Source organism: Protopterus annectens, chromosome 5.part1 (assembly GCF_019279795.1).
Source record: "Protopterus annectens isolate FY-2018-M chromosome 5.part1, PAN1.0, whole genome shotgun sequence".
In the NCBI taxonomy this organism is placed as follows: Eukaryota; Metazoa; Chordata; order Ceratodontiformes; family Protopteridae; genus Protopterus; species Protopterus annectens.
Genome location: NC_056736.1, coordinates 287,521,751 through 287,543,101, shown reverse-complemented (window position 1 = coordinate 287,543,101; position 21,351 = coordinate 287,521,751). Strand labels below are relative to the sequence as shown.

The window sequence follows — 21,351 nt, the reverse complement described above, 5'->3', positions numbered from 1 at the left end:
CCCCCCCAAAGGGACTGCCAGAAGATAAGTGCTTGGTGCTGGCAGAGGAAAGTCATTGAGACTGTTTCCTGTATGGCTGTGATTCCTGTATGGCTGTGATTTTTCCTCTCCGCTTTTGGAGGTAGAAGCACCCCATTGTTTAGGCCTGTATGAGCCTTGGGGCTGTGATCTGCCTCTGGGGCATCTGTATCTGCCTCTTTGTGACCTGTCTGACACTGGAAAGGACCAATTCTTTGTAGGCCAGTTCCTGCTAAATCTGGGAGGCTGTACCTGCAAGAAATCCTTGACTGTTTGCAATAGATTTAGCTTTGTCCTCCATTTTCTTCAACACCTCTTCTGTTTAACACTAAACAAAGTATCATGCTGTAATGGAGCATCTAATAGTTTTGCTTTAACATGATCAGGCACATTCTGTTCTTTTAACCAAGCATGCCTCCTAATGACAGAACCTGTAACAGCGGCCCTGCAGGAGGCCTCTAGAGAATCAAAACCACATTGCGAAGTATGCTTTCCCACCTGTTCAGCTGCATGCAATAAATCATGCATTTCTTTGTTTTCTGCACATTCTGAATTTAACATTTTCTGTTTAAGCAGTGAAATAAGATATTGCTGATATTTAAGCATATGAAATTGGTAATTTAAAGCTCTTACAGCCAAGGTAGTAGAAGTATAAATCTTTTTCCCCCATCTGTCCAGGGCCCTAGAATCTCTATCAGAGGGGACAGTGTTTTTTGCAGTGGAAGCCTTGACCCCTTTGGGACCCTAAGAGATAGTTTCTGGGTCAGCAGGGTTTTTGTAACGAATTTTATGTGAATCAGGAACCCTGTAGCATCTGTCTGGCTTAACAGGAGCTGGTGGTAAAGAGTCTGGAGATAGACTGGACTCTGAAAATACATCATCTACAATGTCTAAAACAGGTGGGATAGCAAGGGGCCTGTGCTGAGGCAATAAAAGTAAGTCTCTGAGCCTTTTCTTGGATTCTGAGTAATCTTGGCTCTCCCAGTGGAAATGCTCCCTCATAGTATGCAGTGTCTCCCCAAATAAGTAATCATCAGAAGGAGAGGCTGAAGGGATAGATTCTTCAGCATCAGAATCCTCATAGGGAGGAAGAGAATATTCCTGTTCAGAAGAGAAATCAGAGAAAATGGAAACCTGATCTGAAGATTCATATTCTATCTCTTGCCTAGGCCTCTTATCAGGAGGGGGATGGGAACCCCTGATCAAAGTAATTAGGTCTTCGGCCATTTTAAGCATCTGTTTTTTTAGGCATGGTGGCCTGTCCAGGAGAATGCTGCATTTGTTTCTTTGTCTTTAGAGCTGCTTTAGTCTTTGCCTTTGAAGCTGAAGTAGGTTTCACATATAACTGTGTAGACCTGAAAACACCCTCAGAAGCTGATGCCTGCTCAGCAGCTCCAGACCCATCAGAGGGAATAGTTTCCGAGTGTCCAATACCTTGAGTTTCCAGCGGCCTAGTCAGCTCTGCGTGGTATTCAGAAGCGGTCTGTGGCTCTGAGGTAGCTGGCGTCAGGGGCTGTGAAAGCGCCTCACTGAGAACTGGCGACAGGCCTAGCGGAAGCCTCGTCATCGGTTTTGGGCCTCGGATGCCTGTTCTTTTCTTTTTCTTTGTGCTTTTTATAAACTCCGGTAGTCGGCTGTTCCGACGGCATTATATAATTGAATCTTCTGCCAAAGTAATGAAACGCAAAATCGTACCGACGCTTAAAAATAGTGCGTTGGTTAAATCTAGCACAAAACCGACAACTAGCAATGTCGTGGTCAGGGCCTAGGCAAGGAATACAGTAAGAATGAAACTCCTTATGAGGTATTTGCTTCCCACAAGAAATACAATTATTAACTTTTTCTGACATCAGTCTGGAGCAAGAAAAAAAGTTTCTCCAACGGGGTACTTGGCTTTAATGAAGACTTTGGATCTGAAATTCGAATTTGAAAATCTCAGGAGTCGGCCGACCGGCACTTGTGACCTGCTTTTGCTTCAGGCACCGCGCGGCAAGAAAAACTGAAGAAAACTGCGTCGGCTGCATCGTTTATACCCCTGGCGCACTGATGTCAGGGAGGAGGCGACAGCAACTGACGCCGGACCTAGACTTTGGAATTCAGGCCGACTGCGGGTAGCCTGCCAGCAGGATAACCCAATTGTAGTGACTGCAACAGTGAAACACGATGAACATCTTCAAAGAGCTGCTCCCTGCCAGAACCTGAAGCACAATAGTAGCATCTGATAGGTATCCAGGATCTGACCGCCTCAGGCCCAAGGACAATGGAGGCTCCCAAGGGCTTGGAGCCCAAAAGTCTCTTATCCTAGGTCATCAGATCTGTGGCAGTTCCGGTCTTGGTGGGATCCTAAGGCCTTGATCCAGAGACCTTGGATCTGGAAGTAGATTTCCACGACCATGGATCCGAAGGCCTCGAAGCGGAAGCCTTGGATCCGGGGTTGGACTTGTGGGACCTGGTATCTGAGGTTGTCGGATCTGATAGATCCAAGGCTGGGGTTGGACCCACGGAGCTAGGATCCGAGAGCCTGGGTTTCTTGGAGGACAAGGAACTTGTAACAGAAGGAGCCTTCCTGTTGTGGTCAGAAGGGCCAAGGCTTGGCCAGAAATTGGGCCAACAGACCCCCCCCCCCCCGGAACATACCAGTCAGCAATAATTTGTTGCAACGCCTGACCAAGGCCCTGGGGTTGAATGGGCCACAAATGTCACATTCAACCTACAGGTGGTCGGCGCCCAAGCAACAGAGGACCTCCTCGTGCGAGTTGGACATTGGCATCTTCCTACTGCATTAGGTACGCCTCTTGAACTTGGTTGGCTTGTCAGACATCCTTGGACAGGCCAAACACCAACAGCCAAAAACAGCATGCAAAAATCTAAAGCTGGAGTCAAAGCCCAAGTCAAAAGCCAACAGAGTTGGTACTAGCAACAAACAGACTACTACTACTATGAAAACACTCTATAAACTACTGCAGGGAAATAAAACAAAAGAAACTCTTTTGAGTACCAAAGGCTTAAACAAATCAGCGATAATAGGAGGGGACAGCTAAGCTAAAATACAATACAGCAAGCAATTAACGTAAAATATTTTCTTATTTTTTCTCATATTTGTTTACATAAGAAAATAAAGAGAAACAGTAGCAAAACAAGCACTTATCCCTATGAAGAGACTCAAGCCCAAAAATCACGTCTGAACCTGGTAAGTGGCAAATGAGATCTGAGTGGTTATAGGGCAGCAAATGATTACGGGAGCAGGAAGATGTCGAGCCTATGATCTGTCTAAGTTGCCGTCTTGGATCCGATGTTGGATCCTACAACCCAAGAGTGAGGAACAGTGACATGGATAACATCAGACCTACCACTGACTATCAGTTGCAACTGACTAAAGAAAAGGGAATGTCATAACTACTATCCCAAACAGCCTCCATGACTTCTTGTAATACAGACAAAAACTCCTTAACTTTTAGTGGGCCCTTCTTTTGCAAGCTCTCATTACAGTCTTTTAGCCTGATGTCACAACCAAACTCAAAAGACTTCGGTCAGAGTGTGGAAGAGAAGTAGGCAATGACCGAGTTCAATGGTTCCTGGTCAAACAGGATCATACATCTTTTACTTAAAAAATTTCAAATTTACAATTCAGGGCAGTCCCTTAAGATATGGTGCCAATCGCCCTTTGGCTCAGAGTCAAATCTCCAACACACAGAGGAGATTGCAGGAGATGAATTGAGCAAGTTTTACTGGTGATAAAAATATTTTAAGAGAGAATGCCATCCAAATCTAAATATCCAAGATGTGGATACATGCCTTGGAGGCACAACCAGGCCCATGTTTCTGGTGAAATGGCTTATTTCAACCCGTATCCCAAATCCTCATATATTGTCAGGCATATTTTTTATCAATCAGAGAACTTGTGGATGACAAAAAGAAGAAATTTATTTGAGAGGAGAAAAGGCAAGAGTTAGGATCTAAATCAAAGTGGGAAAGGGACGATAATGAAATTCAGGGGTAGAAAAGAGGAGGGCAGGATTTTGGATGCAAGTCATTAAGGAGAATAACATCAACCATACAGAATATTATATTCATGAAAAAGCAGAAAGCATTGTAAGAACTACACCAATATGGGAATATCTATAGAGATGAATGCAAGTAGCGGTACAGAAAATAAACAGGAGGCTGAATATACAGCAGAAAATGAGCAAAGGAACTAAGGTACTGGGGGCAAGTAACTAGGAAGAAAAAGGAATAGAATGGTATAAGGGTCAAGTAGAAGTTTGGACTTCAGGTTACAATCTGCCTTCCTTACCAGGGACTATAACAGTGCAGGAAAACAGAAAGAGATAACGGACTAAGTGAAATACTAACTCCAATACAGTTTCTGCTGGAGTCTAACAGCAGCTGCTGTTAAAAAAGAATAATTAGAATGGCATATTAAATAATGCACAATAACTATAAGAATCAGTTAGATAATGTTAGAAAAGATGGACAAAAGAGAACGGAAAGGGAATTTACAAAAAATCAATGGAAGGATATTTGCACATCTACCAAGTATGCAACAAATTCCAGAAGATTTAGGACTTTTGCATGGAAGTTTATGCATAGTTATTTTAAACCCCAAGCAGGCTTTCAGAGACATTATTCCTCAGGCAGACAGCAAATGCTGGAGGTGTGATGTGAAATGGGGAGGTACTTGGAGAATGCGTTTTGGAAATGTAACAAGTTTTAAAAATTATTCACAGAATATTTTGTTAGAAATCTTGGTAAGCAAATGTAATTAAAGAAATTATTAATCTTTTAAGCTGGGATATAAACATCTGAATTGCCTAGACATAATAAAGCCTTATGTTTAATGCTACTGGCTGTACAAAAAAGTTATTAGAAAATGGAAACCAAAATCTAAACGAACTTTAACTGAAATATTGTACATTGCAAAGGAGATAAAAATTGGAAGCAAGATTTTTAGAAAATGAAGGAAGCAAATTGCATAGAAAAAAATAAGCTACTCCGGTAGCATAGGTTGATAAAGCTCTGATTACAACTCAGTTTGGGTTTGATTAGGGACTCGACCAACTGACAGAATGACAGGAAGGATAGGCAGAACATACAAAGTAATAGCAGCTTCCTGGCAGAGGCCAGGAAGCCAACTGCAATGTGCTTGGTCAAAGGAGTGGGGCAACTTACTGTCAGCAGCACCATGTGGAAGTGTGGAGCTACGGTGGTGCGGTCTGCCCATTGCATGTTCCACTAAAGCCAGCCACAGCATGCATGATGGGAAGAAACATGGTAGGATTAAGTAGAACCCCCAGTTGATGGTATATCACAATGACCCCTCCCTCAAAGTCATCCTAAGATCCATCACTGGCACCAACATCAAATTCAGTAGTAGTGCAAAGGATGATTGGAGAGGCAGTTAGAAATAGCATGGACATGAGGCACTAGGACAGCTGTCAGGATGGATTCAGTGAAAAACAAAAATGAAAAAAAAAATACATAGAAATAAATGGAATTTTTTGGTAAAGCAGAAAGAGAGAAGTTTAAGAGAAGGCAGAAATTAAGCTACTTATGTTAAGAAAAAGTGAATGAAAATTTATAAGAAAACACACACACACAGATTGAAAATGCTATTATGGGTTGTTTTTCTTTTGTATAACTGTATGCACACCCATATCACTGATCAAATTGTGATGATTTAATAACAGTTTCAAAAAATGGTAGTGAATGAATATGATGGATCACTTGACTGTTTCACTGTGGTAACAGGTTTCTCTTTGACAAAACAAGCACATCCAGTCTTCCATAAACAAACACAGACAGACTATAGGATAATTATGTGGAAGAACTCCTTAAGAATATAAAGACTGACACTACTGAGCATGAAAACATGTCACAGTTCTTCAAGTCTCTTTCACACTAGAAAGAATCCACAGCACTAAGGGTGTTTGTGGTTCTGCAGAGACATCCTGGATGTCTTTTTTTGAATTCCTGAGCCTCCCTTCTTACCAGTTTCCTCTGACAGGGTAGGATATCACGCAACTGTAAATTTAATGCTGTGTGATGACCTTATTCACTTCTCTTGTAAAATATCTCTGCTTTGAGAGGTGCAAGGAAATCTCCCTTTGACTGCCTCTTGGTGGAGGCTGCTGGCTATGAAATACGGGCTGCTACAGCTCACCCTAAAACTAGCATGGTCCATGACAAATGCCTACCACCTTGGTCGATGAGCGTCTCACCCCTGCTGGAACTGCCCCAGCAGGAACCTGCTCTGTTTGAGACTGTTGGCTGCATAAGTAGTAAAGCATAAGAGACAGCCTACACACCTACTGTAGCCACCTTTACAGGGAAGAAAATGATTCCACAGTTCCAATGTTTCCAAAGAAGGGGATTTTCTCAGGGCTGCCAAACCAGTCATTTAAGCAGAAGAAGACTTTGCACTCCTGTAACTACAGATGTAATATTATGGAGAATCAAAATGGATACTTGCACTGAATCCTTATCGTTGAAGAGAAGGTGCGCTGGGGTGGGTGGAACATAACACTCAAAGCTGAAAGGGTTCGTCTTTTCTCTTGCACTCCCTCTGAGATCACTGCTTTGGGGACAGATAAAAGAGGAGACCATTAACAGCAGTGTCAGTAAAGGTCCCTTTAGTATCTTCACTGAATAGAGTGAGATATGGTCAGGAGGGATGGCATATAAAAATGCCACTTACAGCTGCTCATGTACCACCATATGCTGTACTATATGTTACAATGACTACCAGATGGGTAAAAAAATGGATGGCAATGACAAAGCTGCATGAGTTTTGGAACATGACTGATTCTTTTAGGTCCTTCATTTAGCAAGTCTATCACATGCTTCAGTTCATCAATTCATTTATTTATATTTATTTACCAGTGTAGTACCAATACTGATCAACTTCAACCTCAGCCCATGTGAAATGCAAAACATTTCAAAGGCAAACAGCAACAGAAAATTTCAGAATAACAGAAAATGTGTATAAAAAGTGAGCAAGCAAAGTGCAATGCACAATCAAGCAGAGAGTAATGTACTATATGTTCATTAGTTTCTAAAGTGAGAATCTTCAGTGAATCTTGAGAGAGAAGAGACTTGGAAAGGAAACAGGTTAGGTGATACGTCCTCTGTTGAAGCAGGAGCATTTGGCTTGGATGAATTGCTTTTTAAGTTGCACTCTCTTGATTTCCTTAATGTCAATGGGGAGGGTTTTCTAAAGACTAGGTGCCTGACGAGAAAATGTATATGCCATACTGTACATTTTTTCTACGGATAATGAGAGTTGGTGTGGCTTGTGTATAGTGAAGAGTTTTTTTTTTCCAAGTCTAGCTGCAAGGGGAGCAAATGTGTGGAGCTGGAGTAGTCTGTACAGTAGGGATCCTAAAAGTAGGTTAGACTTTTTTTTTTTTATGGGTAGCCATTTTTAATTTATTTATTGACATTTGTTAACCAGTTTGGTCCAACTGGGCTTGAGGCACATTTTCAGTTGAGATCCGAGGAGAAAAGCTAAAAAAAAAAAAACAGTTACATGATAAACAATATCGCAGTTACACATTTTTAAACACATACATATATGAGAGATGGTGCAAAGATCAAAATAAACCTGTTAATACAGCATGAATAAAAACAAAATAGAGAGCTTACATGATAGGACAAAAACACAATATTTATACAAAGCAAGCATGTATCTGCATAAGAAAATTATGCATCTTAATTGCTAAAAAGCAATTGGCATTGGCTAACAAGCATGGAGTTGTGGGAAATGAGATGAGTGAGGAAAAAAACTTAATTAGTGATTTAAGGAGAGTGAAAGGTGTTTATGTTGGGTCATGGCAGGGACAAGTCTTGGAGTTGAGAATATGGTGCTTTAGTTCATTTTTAAAGTGTAATGAGTGGGTGATGGTACATATGTTTAATGGAAGTTTATTTCAAGTAAGGGCAACAGAATATTTATATATTAGTTTGCCAACTGTTTTCTTAGGTTGGCAGATGTCAAGTAGTTGCTGGTTAGAGGTACAGAGGGTCCAAGGTGGAGTATAGGTAGAGATAAAGGATGAAAGAGATGGGCAGGATGAAGGTTTGTAAAGCATGTTTTGCAGCATTTGAAACTGAGATAGTTGGAGTTGTTGGGGGAGCTCAAGCCATTGGAGAGAGTTTAGATCTATACAGTGATGAGCATTGTAAGGAGAGTTTGTGATAAATTTAGCTATTTTGTGGTAAGTTTGTTGGAGTTTGGATGTTGATGAGTATTGGGGCAGCATATAGGAGGGAAGGAAGGAGGAATGCTTGTGCCAGTGTGAGTCTAGCGTTGTGGGTTAGAAAGTTTTTATTACGATACAGTAGCCTCAATTTCTGGTGTGTTTTTTTATACATTGGAGTAAGTGTAGGTTAAATTTCAGCTCATCATTAATTATGACTCCAAGGAGTTTTGTGTGGGTATTGGGTTGGATAATTGTGTTGTTAGAAAATTTAATAGAAAAGGTAGATTTATGGTTAGTAAGACATCGGGGGAGGAAGAGGAAGAGTTTGGTCTTTTTAGGGTTAAGGATGAATAAATTATCAGACAACCATTTTTCAGTGAATAGAAAGGCATTTTGGGTTAGAGTATGGAGCTCGGTCATGTTGTTAGCGACAGAGATAAGTGTAGAGTCATCAACATACTGGATGAGAGAAGATTGTTTGCAGGATGTGTAGAGATCATTGGTAAAGACATTAAATAGAAGGGGACCCAAAATGGAGCCTTGGGGTATTCTAGGTGGGACAGGAAGGAATGGTGAAAAGGATGACAGCCATTTGACAGATTGCTGCCTACAGGATAGGTAACTACATAACCAGGCTAGGGATGAAGGAGATGGATTATGATTAGCAAGTTTAGATAGCAACAGAGGATAAGAGACTGTATCGAAAGCTTTGGAAAGGTCAAGGAAGAGGCATGATATGAGTTTGTTGTTGTCAGCTTCGGCTATGATATGAGTGAAGGATAGGAGGGCAGTGGTTGTGCTGTGGTTGGTACGGACGCCATGCTGAGTGGGAGTGAGAAGGTTATGCTGGAGGAGGTGGTTAAGAAGCTGAGTGAATGCATTTTTCAAGAATCTTAGTGAGGGGGGACAGAATGGCAACAGGTCGGTAGTTGGCAGGGTCTGTGGAGTTCTCACCTTTGTGTAATGGAATAGTGAAGAAGGATTTCCACAGGGTAGGAATGGTGGATTCTAGAATAGATCTGTTGATTAGTATAGATATAGGATAGGCAATAGATTCAGCAGCAAGTTTGAGGAAGGTAGGAGGTAGACAGTTGGTAGTAATAAGCTTGGCTCATTATATAGAAGCAAACCTTTTCTAACTCCATTAGCTAGGACTGCAATCGCCCGCTCACAGCTACTCTCTACCCTTCTATAGGCCTCCCCCATACTCTCCAATTTGAGCAAAACTGAACTTGGTAAGCTCTCTCACTGTTACTACCATATTGCCAAATTTGCCATAGGCTCAAGATATAGGACATATCACTGTCAAAACCTCAGCCTTCTCAGGTGGCTAAAACTGCCTAGCCTACTTCTGTTCAATCAACTTATAGCAGCACACAAAATTCTGTACCACTCTGAGCCATACAGTAATTCAAGGCAACTACGATTATCTATTAAACTGCTGGTCCAAACCCACAAAGCCATTAACTCAGCCAATGATTCCCTGTTTGCCAACGTCGTTGGTAAAACTTGGAATTCACTTCCATCTAACATTACCCTCGAACCTTCTTTAAGTCTCTTCAAAAAAGGCCTTGAACAGTATTTTAAAGAGCACTGGCTTTGTCCCTGTACTAACCCTGATTAATTACTACTGATTCAATGCCTTATTCAAATTAACATTGTACGCATCCCTTGCTCATAATAGCTTGCTGCAACCTGTTGTTTTTGTATACTATTACACACTTTGCATATTGTGAGTACCTAACTAGAGGGCTTTGTAAATGTTTGACTCATTTCTGTTATGTTCTATCCATGTCATCTGGAGCTTTTCTTCCTGGGCCACCGCTGAAAATGGACATATATCCAGTCAAACTATTCCGGTCAATAAATGTAAAATAAAAAATAAATAAACAGAGTGAGAGCAGGGTTTGAGCTTAAGAAGAAGAGATTTGATGTAAAAAGTAGGAACAGGGTGAAAGGAAAAGAGAGTTTGGTTTGGAGGGTTAGGTGCAGCAGTGGTGTTAGAGTTTGAGGGAATGAGTTTTTGGATGGTTTCAATGAAGTGCTTATTGAGGAGTGTAGCAGTTTCCTGTAGGGATGTATTAGGGTAAGGGGAGGAATTTGTGGGACAACCTGGAGAAAGAATTTTGTTAAGTGTAGACCAGAACATGAAGGTTAGATTTGTTGTTGAACTGGGCAGTGTTACAGTAGGCCTTTTTGTCATTTGTACATTGTTTCTTAGCAAAGTTCCCTAGTTGTCTACATTTGAGTAGAAGGGGTAGTTGTTTAGTTTTATTCCAGACAGTGTCTCTTTCTTGCAAAAGGGTTCTAGTTTCCTTAGAAAGTCATGGGGCTTGGTTAGATTTTATTCTGATTTTCCAGGAGGCGGCTAAGGAGTCCAAAGTATTTGGGAAGATGCTGTTGAACATACTTACAGAATCATTCAGAGGGACTTGTCTAAGGATAGACCAGTCTATACTGGAAAGAAGAGAGCTAAATTGGGAAATGTTAAAGTTGGATCATTTGCAACAATCTCTAAAAAGATGGGGTTTGTGATTTTGGGTGGTATCTTAGGAGAGGTAGTGAGATGGTCACTGAGGGAGTCAGGAAAAGTGTTGGGGTTATGTTAGTGCTGGGGGGAATTGGTTAGGATCCAGTCAATTGTGGAGGTGGATGAAGTTTTTGTGGAGACGGGTGGGTGCTGTGATCAATTGGTGGAGACCATGCAGGTTGATACTATGTTGAGGAGGGTCAGTAGCAATTATGGAACAATCAATGTTGACATCTCCTAAGATTAGGGTTTCATCTGGAAAAGTATGGGAAAACCAGGACAGAATGTTCTGTAGGATGGGCAGATTATTTTCAGGAGGGATGTAAATGGAACCAACAGCAAATTTCTTATGAGGATTAAGGTGACAGTTTAATATGAGAAGTTCTGCTGGGCAGAAATCAGCAACTGGAGATGAGAAAGGTAAAATGTTTAGGCTATTGAAGTAGAGGATGGCTACACCACCACTCCCTTTTTTTGGTACTCTGTCACTGCAAAAGATATAACCAGGTGGGAGAATGTCTTTGTTTGTGATATGAGGCTTGAGCCAAGTTTCAGATAAGGAAAGAATGTGAGGAGAGGAAAGAGCTATCCAAGTATATAATTCGGTGATTTTATTTGTTAGGCTTTGAATGTTTAATGAGTATAAAGTCAGTTGTTTAGATAGGGATGAGTTCAATGCCTGAGAGTGAGGGTGATGGGATATGTGTAGAGAGGGGAGGGTGAGGGTACTTCTGAGGGATATATGGCTGTGGGGAGAGGGGCCATGGTTGGGGTGAATGTCACCAGAGCAGAGTAGGTTTTTTGTGAGATGAGAGAGAGTAGTAATAGGTATGTGAGGTTTAGGTAGCTTTGATTTAGATTTTTGGGTAGGTGTATGGATTTGAAGTAAACATAGTTTACGAAGACGTGGTGGAGAAGATGAATAGAACTGGGGAAATAATAAATGAGGAAGTTTTGTAAAGGTATTATTTATGTGGGAGGTAGGGGAGTGTATGGAATGACAACAGGTTAGAGCAGAGAGGGTTAATAGGAGTACAGATGAAATTAGGAGATATTTCATAGTTAAGAGTGTGTGCAGAGTGGTAGTAGATAGGGTAGAGTACTCAAGGATAGGAATTTTTTTCTAGGGTGATAATGTGATGCTCACAGACAGGTGAGTTTGCAATGTATTGGCAGATGTTGTTAGAGAATGTCTGGAGTGCGACAATGTTCTTCTTAGAAGCAGAAGCAAAAATCAGAAGCCCATATTCAAGTTGAGAAAAGATAATTCCTTTACCAAAGGGTGCTCTAGCTGGCTGGGATAAAAAAAGAGATTTTTTTTGGCACAGAAGAGGAGGGGAGTTTATTTTGTCTTTCACTTTATATATGTGGAAATGAAAGTTTAGTGGCTGATCAAGCCACTGCCCTTGGTATCAGAGAAATAATGCAACACACGTCATACTTATGAGTACTCACACTAAGTGAAGATCACAAACATTAAATCACTAAATTAGTTCATCACTCTGAACTTATTGAGTCAATGGTGGACTGCAGATGCCAGAGGCATAACACTGTGCTTCAGTACATATGTTAGCATAGTAATGACATGTTTTACAGTCTCAGACCACATGCTGAACTGCTCTGGATATCTGAATATTGAATCTCTCATCCAAGAAACTGAGGCCACTGTGTCAAGGTTGGAAATCACCTAGCTGGATTACTGGATCATTCTACACATCTCTTGTATCCACACATATAGTGATAAAATGAGCTCCATAGGCCATCACCCTCTTTACTGCATTATGTGGAGAACTCCTCCAAATTTCATATCATCTAGAGGAGACTGTAGAGAGTGTCCTCCTCCTCCCTCATCCAAATTCTCCATTAGTAGATCTCTATTTTGAGGACATAGATCTCTCGAGTCTTTTTGGTAAGTCTGATAGGGATGTCCTGCTTCAGTATGTCCAGGGGAATAGGTATGCATTGGTGGCCAAGTCAAACCTAATAAAGGGAAAGTATGCTCCATCTAAAGCTTTTCAGAGCCTAAGGACAACTGCCATAAGTAAAGTTGCAGGACTGAAGATGTCATCTGCATTTGAAGCCTCGTTTATTTAAAAGCTGCAGTTTGATAAGAAGAAGAAATTAACATCACTGCTGCTGCTACAGGTGAAGCATGACCTATCTCTAAAACTGCTGTGGTCTGCACAAACTGCATGGGCTAAGATAGTGCTGAAGTGTTTAACTGCAGTCTTGAAACCAGAGGAAGAAGTGCAAAAAACACTGAATGAACAGCATGTGGAAGTAAAGTACTGTCATATTAAGGTGACTGCTGACCCAAGAAATGTTGAGGCATTAAGGTTACCTTAGGCTGTCTATGGAAAGTAGGTGGGTGATGGCCTCGCATTGATGCAGACGACAGATGCAATAACAGTGATATTGACATCTGCTGCACTAGCAAAGTTAAGGCCGGAGGTAAGTGGCCCAGTATCTACCTGGCTGGTAGCAGCAGTACCAGCATCTGCACAGCTGATATCACTAGGATCAATATCTACAATGTTGATGGCAGCAGCAGGGAGAGCTGATGGAGTGGCATATGGCAGCCTAATGTTGATTTGCTCAATGAAGATAAGAACAGTACCTGTAAAATAACCACAGCAAAAGCTGAAATTGACAATACCCAATGTCTTGCATCCCAATGCTAAGTAAATTGGCACTGGGTGAAGGGATGCCAGTTTGGCCAATGGTGGTGTGACTCTGATGAGAAGGCGGCTATGCTGGTGGCATCGATGCTTCCTCCAGCCTTAGTGAAAATATTGCAGTTGAGGGGAGGGAGAGCTCAGCTGAAAGCTAAACCCTGGGTCCCCAAGACTGTGGGCATACTTACAAACAAAAAAATACAGTCATTATCTAGTTGTTTAATTAATGAGTCCATGTTAGGCAGAGCCCCTTGATGACCCTCTTCAAGAGAAATCTTGATGAGTGGATGGGAAATCGTAAATTTACTCCTGGGATCACTTCTATAGCCCTGCTGGACAGAGGCTCAGGAATCTAGTCTGAAAGGGAGGTGAAAGCCAACACATTCTGGCTAGGCTTATAAATGCCCTAGGGCAGATAGCCTAGTACCTACCTATGAACCTATGACGCAGTCAACCTATCAAGTCTACAGCTGGAAGACCATGGTCTTGTGTTCACCTTTTATCACATGACATTCATCAGGTTCCCTGCTTCTGCAAGCCAAACTAGAAGAATGTTTATGTTCTGAGACTTTCTCAGTCTTGGACATCTTAAACTTGAAAGGATAAGGTTTGGTCTAAGTACCATATTGTGAGTTATTCCTTCAGTTAAGCATCATTTTTTTGACATCTTACTGAAGTCATGTGTTAGGTCAGAGACAATCTGTGCATTAATAAAAAAGACTTGTAAACTTGGGAGATTCTTTCAGTGCCTTCATTTAGTGGTACTATTAAATTCTGAGAAAATCCAGCACTGAGTGGGTTATTCTTTAATTCTAAACAAGAATGTTATGCAATACACCTCTTGGCTGCAGAAATATACCTCCACAGGCACATAGTTTGCTTTGCAGACATTGGTTTAAATACACCTAGGCCTGTACTTGGAGGTTAAAAAAAGTCCTGGTATTAAAGGTCCAACTGGTGAGCTTTGGTCCAATAAGTTAAAGGTCCAGCCCAGTTAACCACAAAAAGTTATATTTTTGAAAGTGGCAGAAATCTTAAAATACTCACAAAAATAACCCAAAAAGGCAGCTGGACTGCTCACTCTGTCTTGAGCTATCATGGCAAGAAACAAGTGAAGATAGGTGGGAAGGGCCTGAAATATCATGGGAAAAGGGGTGGAAATCAGAAGCTTTGGGAAGCTTCATAAGGTAAGCAATAGGTTTGAATCCTAGCAGTTATTTTCTTCTCTACCAGATCTTCCATTACAGCCTTGTAAAATGACACGAGTGACATTAGTAATCTATAGCAATACCTCCAAAATGCTGATCCTTTCTTAAGCAGGTGTCTTCTTCAAAAGAAAACGTGATCACTAAAGAGTTTTAAGGGATACAGCTTACGCTGTCAAAATGAACTTAAACACCTTGTTAATAATTTATCTTAAAATGAAATAAGCACGCAATCCTTAAATCAGCGTACTTATCTGCATAAAGGCAAATTAACCCCCAGTAAATTGCACAAGACTTGTCTTACATCTCAGCTGCCTACAATACATTTAAGTCTTCTTTAATGTTTTCTCAGTAAATAAATAAAACTTTAACATAACAAAGTTGCAAGTTAATAAAACAAACAGTGGTCACTAACCTGCAATTCCCCTTCCCACCATCCTCCGGGATTTTTTCTTCTAATCAGAATCAGCTGGCCAGGTGCAAGAGTGAGCTGTTCAGGGCCTGTTGCAGTGTAAGGTGCAATAACCTGAGCAATTTCTGTAACATGAAAGCACAAGTCAATCAGTACAATGATATATTTAGCATATATCTTACTTTCAATTTGTGCACAAAGAAAAGCAGTACAGCACCAGATGTAACTCAAGATCCACAAGGGCAACAGATCTTCAGTCAGTGTTATTACAGAACTAACCTCCAACCACCAGACAAAGCTCTTTGACCATTCTTCACAACTGTTGGGTCTGCTTTTGATTCATCAAGAACTTACCTTCTTCGGTGACATAGATGGATGCTTGTGAAAAAGATCAGCTGAACTTTACTTTAGTTCTTTCCCACATAAAAATCTGGGAGAGAGAAAAAAAAAAAACTAAGAGTAAAAAACCTCTCTTTAGCCAAAGAACACCCAAGTCAGTCCAGCTATCAGGGGATGGATGAGACTGTTAATGCCTTAATCAGCCACTGCTCATGCGGATCTGGAGTTGCAACAGTTACGTCATAACTCTCTTATTCTTCTTGTTCTAAGTCATAACATTGTTAACTGGTATTTGTCCTGCAATAAATAAAGTAGGCTCAATTAACAAGAAGCTAGTCATGGCTTGCCTTTGAAATCTTGCCCTGTCTCAGAACATAATGTTGGGACTCAGTAGCATAGCTAGGGTGGGGCAAGAGGAGCGAATGCCTTGGATGCAAATGGTTAGGGATCGGCTAGCTGCACTTCCATCTCTCATTAATGCAATATGAGCAGTAGAACCAGAGTGGAGTAGTACTTGGTCTAAACCATAGCAAGCAGTTTGCTGCAATTTTTTTTTAAAACTAAAGCATGAGCACAGTAGCGCTCCGTGTAGACAGAGTATAAACTGTAAAAACTGTTTGTTATATCTGTAGCAAGTAGTTTGCTACAGTTTAAAAAGATTTTTTTTGTTGCTTAAACTAAAACATGAGTGCTGTACAACTCTATTTAGGCAGGATATAAACTACACCAGCTGTTTGCTACATTTGTAGCAAACAGTTTGCTACACTTTAAAAGAAGACTTTTTATTTTAATAAAATAAGTTAAAGCAGAGTTGGGGACAGACTATAGAAACAAGATCTGAATAGCTGGGGTAGAAGGTGGAGGAAGGGCATGTGTTGTGGATCTGGCCACTTGCTTGGTGTGCCAGAAGGAGGAAAGTCCGATATTTATTTTGCACTTAATGGAAGAGGGGTATGGAGGTCGAGTTGGTGCAGTGGTTAGTGTCACCTCACAGCAAGAGGTTTTCCAGTTTGATTCTCTGCTGGAGTGCCTTCTGTGCGGAGTCCGCATGTCTTCCCTGCAGTCACATGCGTTTTCTCGCACATTCCAAAGACAATGCAGTAGCTGGACTGGACACTCTAAACTGGCCATAGGTACGTGTGTGTGTGTGTGTGTGTGCGAGCGCAGGTGAGTGGTACAGGTGAACTACCACGTCAGGGCTAGCCATCCAGCAGTGTAAATCTTGGCTCAAGATGATTGTCGCTGTTGAAGTGACATCCCGATCCCATGTACAAAATGGGAAAAGGGGTTGAGGATGGATGGAAGAGCTTGGGGGGGTACATAGATCTAACTGCATTTGAGCTTCTCCACGTTCAAATCACCATAAGCAAAATCATAAACCACTTCCTTGTAAGTTATAGGTCCCCCACTATTACCCCCAGAAATACATGACATGTATTTAAACTTATTGGAAACATTCACCATCCAACCCAATACCATATCTATAGGCAACTTTAATTAGCCCACTGTTAACTGAGAAACATATGGCACCAAAAGTAAAGGCACAGATTCCGGGATTTTGTAAACACAAGCTCCCTGGACCAGACTGTCAATACACTGAATAGAGGTGTAAACATACTAGATCTGGTCCTCACTAATATGAGAGAGTGCTGCACACCCCCTAGTATAATGTCTTTTCTGGTAAGGTCAAACAAAAGTCTCCTTTGATGTAAAAATAAAGCCTAGAAACCCAGATAACCCTGGAATATTCAGGAAGTACTCAAAGGCTAACTTACTACTACTACTAAGTGATAACCTGGCAAATTTCAAGTGCCCATAAATGCTGAGAACACTATCTATGCAGAACTGTTCACAGAAATCCTATACAAGCATGTTAACAGCTGCACAGAAGCAGCTGTACCCACCAGGAAGTAGTACAAAACTAACTTAAAAAAAAAAGTCACCCTGGTGGAATCACATCAGTCATCTCTATAAACAAAGGAAGACGATCATGGCAAAAATCAGCAGGTGCGGCACCCAGCAGGATAAAAGCATTCTCAAACTAAACAAACACAAAGGACAAATAAAGTCTAACAAAGCCAAATTTGAGATAAATTTGGCTTCCTGGACCAAAGACAACCCCACGCCACTCTTTAGGTATGTCTGCAAACTCAAAGGCAATAAACAATTGTGTGCAAAGTTCACTGTTAATGGAGCCACCTATACTGAGAGCTAGAAGATACAGTAAACCTACTGGCCGACAAATTCATCTCCAACGTAACCCTTCTCTTCCCCTCAACCTTCCCTCAGAAAATACCAACAAATGCAACTCCACCTACTATCACTATGGAACAAGTCCTTAATGCTCTCTCTAAGGCCAAGAATACTGCATTAATCGGCCCAGACAATATCTCAAGATGCCTTCTAAATAGCATGACACATGACCCATCAGGCCCTCTGGAATTGCTATTTAACTGTAGCCTCCAAACAGGCTTCATGACTCATGAATTGAGAACAGCAGCAGTAATCCCTCTGCACATAGGTAGGCCATCTACAGACCCATAAGTCTCACTAGTCTCTCATATGCAAAGCCATGGAAAAAATCATCAGGGAACTGACTAATAATGACACAGGAATCCTCCAGACACTGGATCCAACCTAATTTGGTTTTGTCACGGGCAAGTCAAGCTTACTCATCCTGGTGGACTTCTTTGAGAAGGTCACCAAAGCAATGGATGAGGGCACAAATGTTCACCCTTCCTACCTTGACCTGACCAAGGCATTTGACACAATACCCCACTCAGGCATTGTTGACAAAATCAACAGGGTTAGGTATAAACCCTTATGTCATCCAGGAGATAGCCAGCTGGCCCACAGACAGGAGCCAGAAAGCTGGAATTGGGGAGTCCACCTCTACAAAGAGGGGATTTTGGCATTAACTTCTCTGAAATCATGGCCAATATGTCAGTGGCCTCTGGTTGACTTAATCTGCAGATGAATGCAAATTAGAAGTAGTCAGAATCCCCCACCAACACAAATGTTCTCCAAAAAAGGCTGACACAGACAAATAACTGGTGTCAGAGCTAACTAAATGCCAAGAAATGCATAATAGTATCCTTCACAAAGTCATTCACCCCTGATAACTATCATATCGACAACACACTGCTACGAATCAACCCAGTAGTCAGGGACTTGAGGACGCACAGTAATCTAGGCCTTGACCATCATTATGTCTGCAATTAGTGAGAAAAATCTTTCTATGTTGTGCAACTTATAAACAAAGGTATACTGCATCTAGGTTGACGCTGTATTCAGCATTCAGCAGTCCTATCATTGAGTACAATGTCCCTTTGGTATACACCTAACCAGGCACATCCAACAACTGGACTTGTCCATATAAGTTCTTCACTAAAAGAATACAGGGAGTAAAATATATGTCCTATGCAGACCACCTCAAGGCCCTATCCCTGTATTCTGCCTCCTACAGGCTACTGAGGGGAGAGCTATGCCTGGCATATAAAGCAGTGTCAGACCATGGCCCAATGGACCGCCTGCATATCCATGAAACAAATTGCACCAGAATTACCCGTTCTAAAGATTTAAACATTACCTGTGATATGAACAGGACCTGCTGGAGGGCAGGTATGTATCCTACAGACCACCCCTTCTCTGGAACAGGTTCCCCATCCATGTGAAGCAGAATTCCTCCCTATCCCAATTCCAGTGTTAACTTGGACAACTGGATAAGGAACAGGAAATTCATGTCTGGTTTGGCACCTCTGTCTCAAATGGACATATGCAGTCTCTAAATGGCTCATCTTCCAGATCCACACTGGTAAATATTTAATCTCCCAAGCCCCTGCTTACACTTACCAACAGTATGAGAACTTGTCAGGGATTTGAGATGCATGGCTAGCCTTAAAAAGACCCTTGTAATAATTAGTTGGTAAATTACTATGAACCTATTTATCGGACCATTCAGAACCAGAATGAAAGGTCAATCGATTTACCACCAAAGCCTGAGATTTTAAAGTTGAATTGTGAAGAATGATAAACATGTTTAAAGAAAGGGGTTACCCCTCAGTTTTAGTTGAGGAAATGGCAAATGAAATTATGGCTGGAATACAGCACTTATACAAACCCCTCACTGAAGTAGATGGTGAGAACGGAGGGGCTTGTGTGTCTGATTCAGAAGGATAAAAGTGTACTGTGGGTTTGGTTTTATCCTATATCCTTGATAAACCAGTAATTAGAGAGAGAGCAAAAAGCAACTGTAGAAAAAATGTAGGGGAGTCTGCAATTATTATTTGCAAAAAGTGCTATAATATCAAGAACAGAGAAAGACCCAAGGTGGGAGACGGTCATGAACTAGAGTCAAGGAACTTATTTGTGCAATGCATAGAAACAACATAAAGCCATTTCCATCAGTTTTTTCTTCCGTATAAACGCTGGCATAACTTCTCCTGCTACGAAGTATTGTAATTGCAATACAACTTTTGTGGTGTGTATTGCTGAGTGTCTAACTTGCCAAGTATTTTGCATAGGCAGGACTACTAGAAAAATAATTTCAAGAATCTCTGACCATTGCCATGCATTAAGAAGAAGGTGTTATACAGATGCAGTACAAAATGCATTAATTTTAAACAATTTTAGGGTGTGTGTTAGATGTTGAATCAAGGTGATGCTAACAATCTGCTGACAATAATAACTGGCAGGAGAGAATGAAAGTCACAAGATGTCTGGTTTAAATGATCACTAATTTAAAACGTGTACTGAATAAACTAAAAAGGTGCTTGCTTTTAGATACAACTCAACATACATAGAGATCTATACTTTCAATTGGTAGACTTTTGATTATGTAGTACTATTTTTACTACTTAATGAAGCATGGGTAATTTGTAACTCTGAGTATGAGCAAATCTGCTAAACAATATAGATGAAAGTGCTTACTCTCTTTTTAATTTCTAATAAAATATCACTGTTTTTACATTAACTTTTTTATTTTAAAATAAGCAAACTATTTTGTTTTGCTCTCTTTGATGCTTTAGTGCAAAGCAGGCAGCATTTGATTTTTCCTGAAGATATTCAGCCTGGGAAGAAAAACTAAGCCAGATTTTACTGGAAAGCAATAATAAAGGCTCATACAACCAAAACCCTCCACAGCTCAAACATCCTACTGGGTGAGGTACCAAAATAACATTTTTAAAACAAAAATAAAATGCAATAAAAATGAAGAACTCTTAAAACTCTCTAAAACACTCTCAAACTCTTGAGACACCACAACAGAAGTAACTCACTGGATAATGCAGGACACAGACACTTAGTTTAGCTCCTTTATCCAATTTTATTATGTGAACAAAACTATCAATTTAAAGTGTTTTTTGATGTATAAATAAGAAAAGGGTACATTTTATCATTTTAAAGTTTTTTTTTGTATTTTTTGGATCTATTTTAAATCATTCAAACTGATAATGATGTCGTGATTAATTAAGGTTATATAAAAGTATAGTAGGGTAAGTTGAGTTGTTTCTGAGGACGTTCATGTAATAAAAGTGGATGAAAGCGCTAAACTAGGTGTCTGTGTCCTGCATTATCCAGTGAGTTACTTTTATTGTGGTGTTTAAAATGCAATAAACCCTTTGTAAGAGGTGCTAAAGCAACTATAATCTCTAAAAAAAGGGATAGATTTCAGACTGTATGCTTAACCTGGATCAAGTTTCCAAATTTTTTTTTTAAATAACCACTGAGTAAGTTAACTGTCTCATAAAGGATCAGGATATGTTTTCCCTCAATCTTCTATATTCCCAGTAACAGGCAGACTCATATACTCAACCCAGGTAGAACCATTTCACTACAAGACGAATGTTGTGGCTTTATTAAAGGGGTGGACCTGCTTGACAAAATTTCTCTGAATCTAAGAACAAGCCTACAGCATCACTCTTCTAAAATTAATAGACAACTTGCACTTTCCTCACTACCAGGCTGCACATCAGCT

The 21,351-nt window shown here is 40.7% G+C and overlaps 1 protein-coding gene across 1 annotated transcript in view; it reads right to left on the bottom strand.

The window, feature by feature from the left end:
* ITSN1 (intersectin 1) overlaps nucleotides 1-21,351 on the bottom strand; it is a 2,682,533-nt gene that overhangs the window by 784,943 nt on the left and 1,876,239 nt on the right. The window contains exon 23 of the mRNA XM_044072770.1: nucleotides 15,042-15,163. Within this exon, the coding sequence (XP_043928705.1) occupies nucleotides 15,042-15,163 (122 nt within the window). The remainder of the gene's footprint in view (nucleotides 1-15,041; nucleotides 15,164-21,351) is intronic.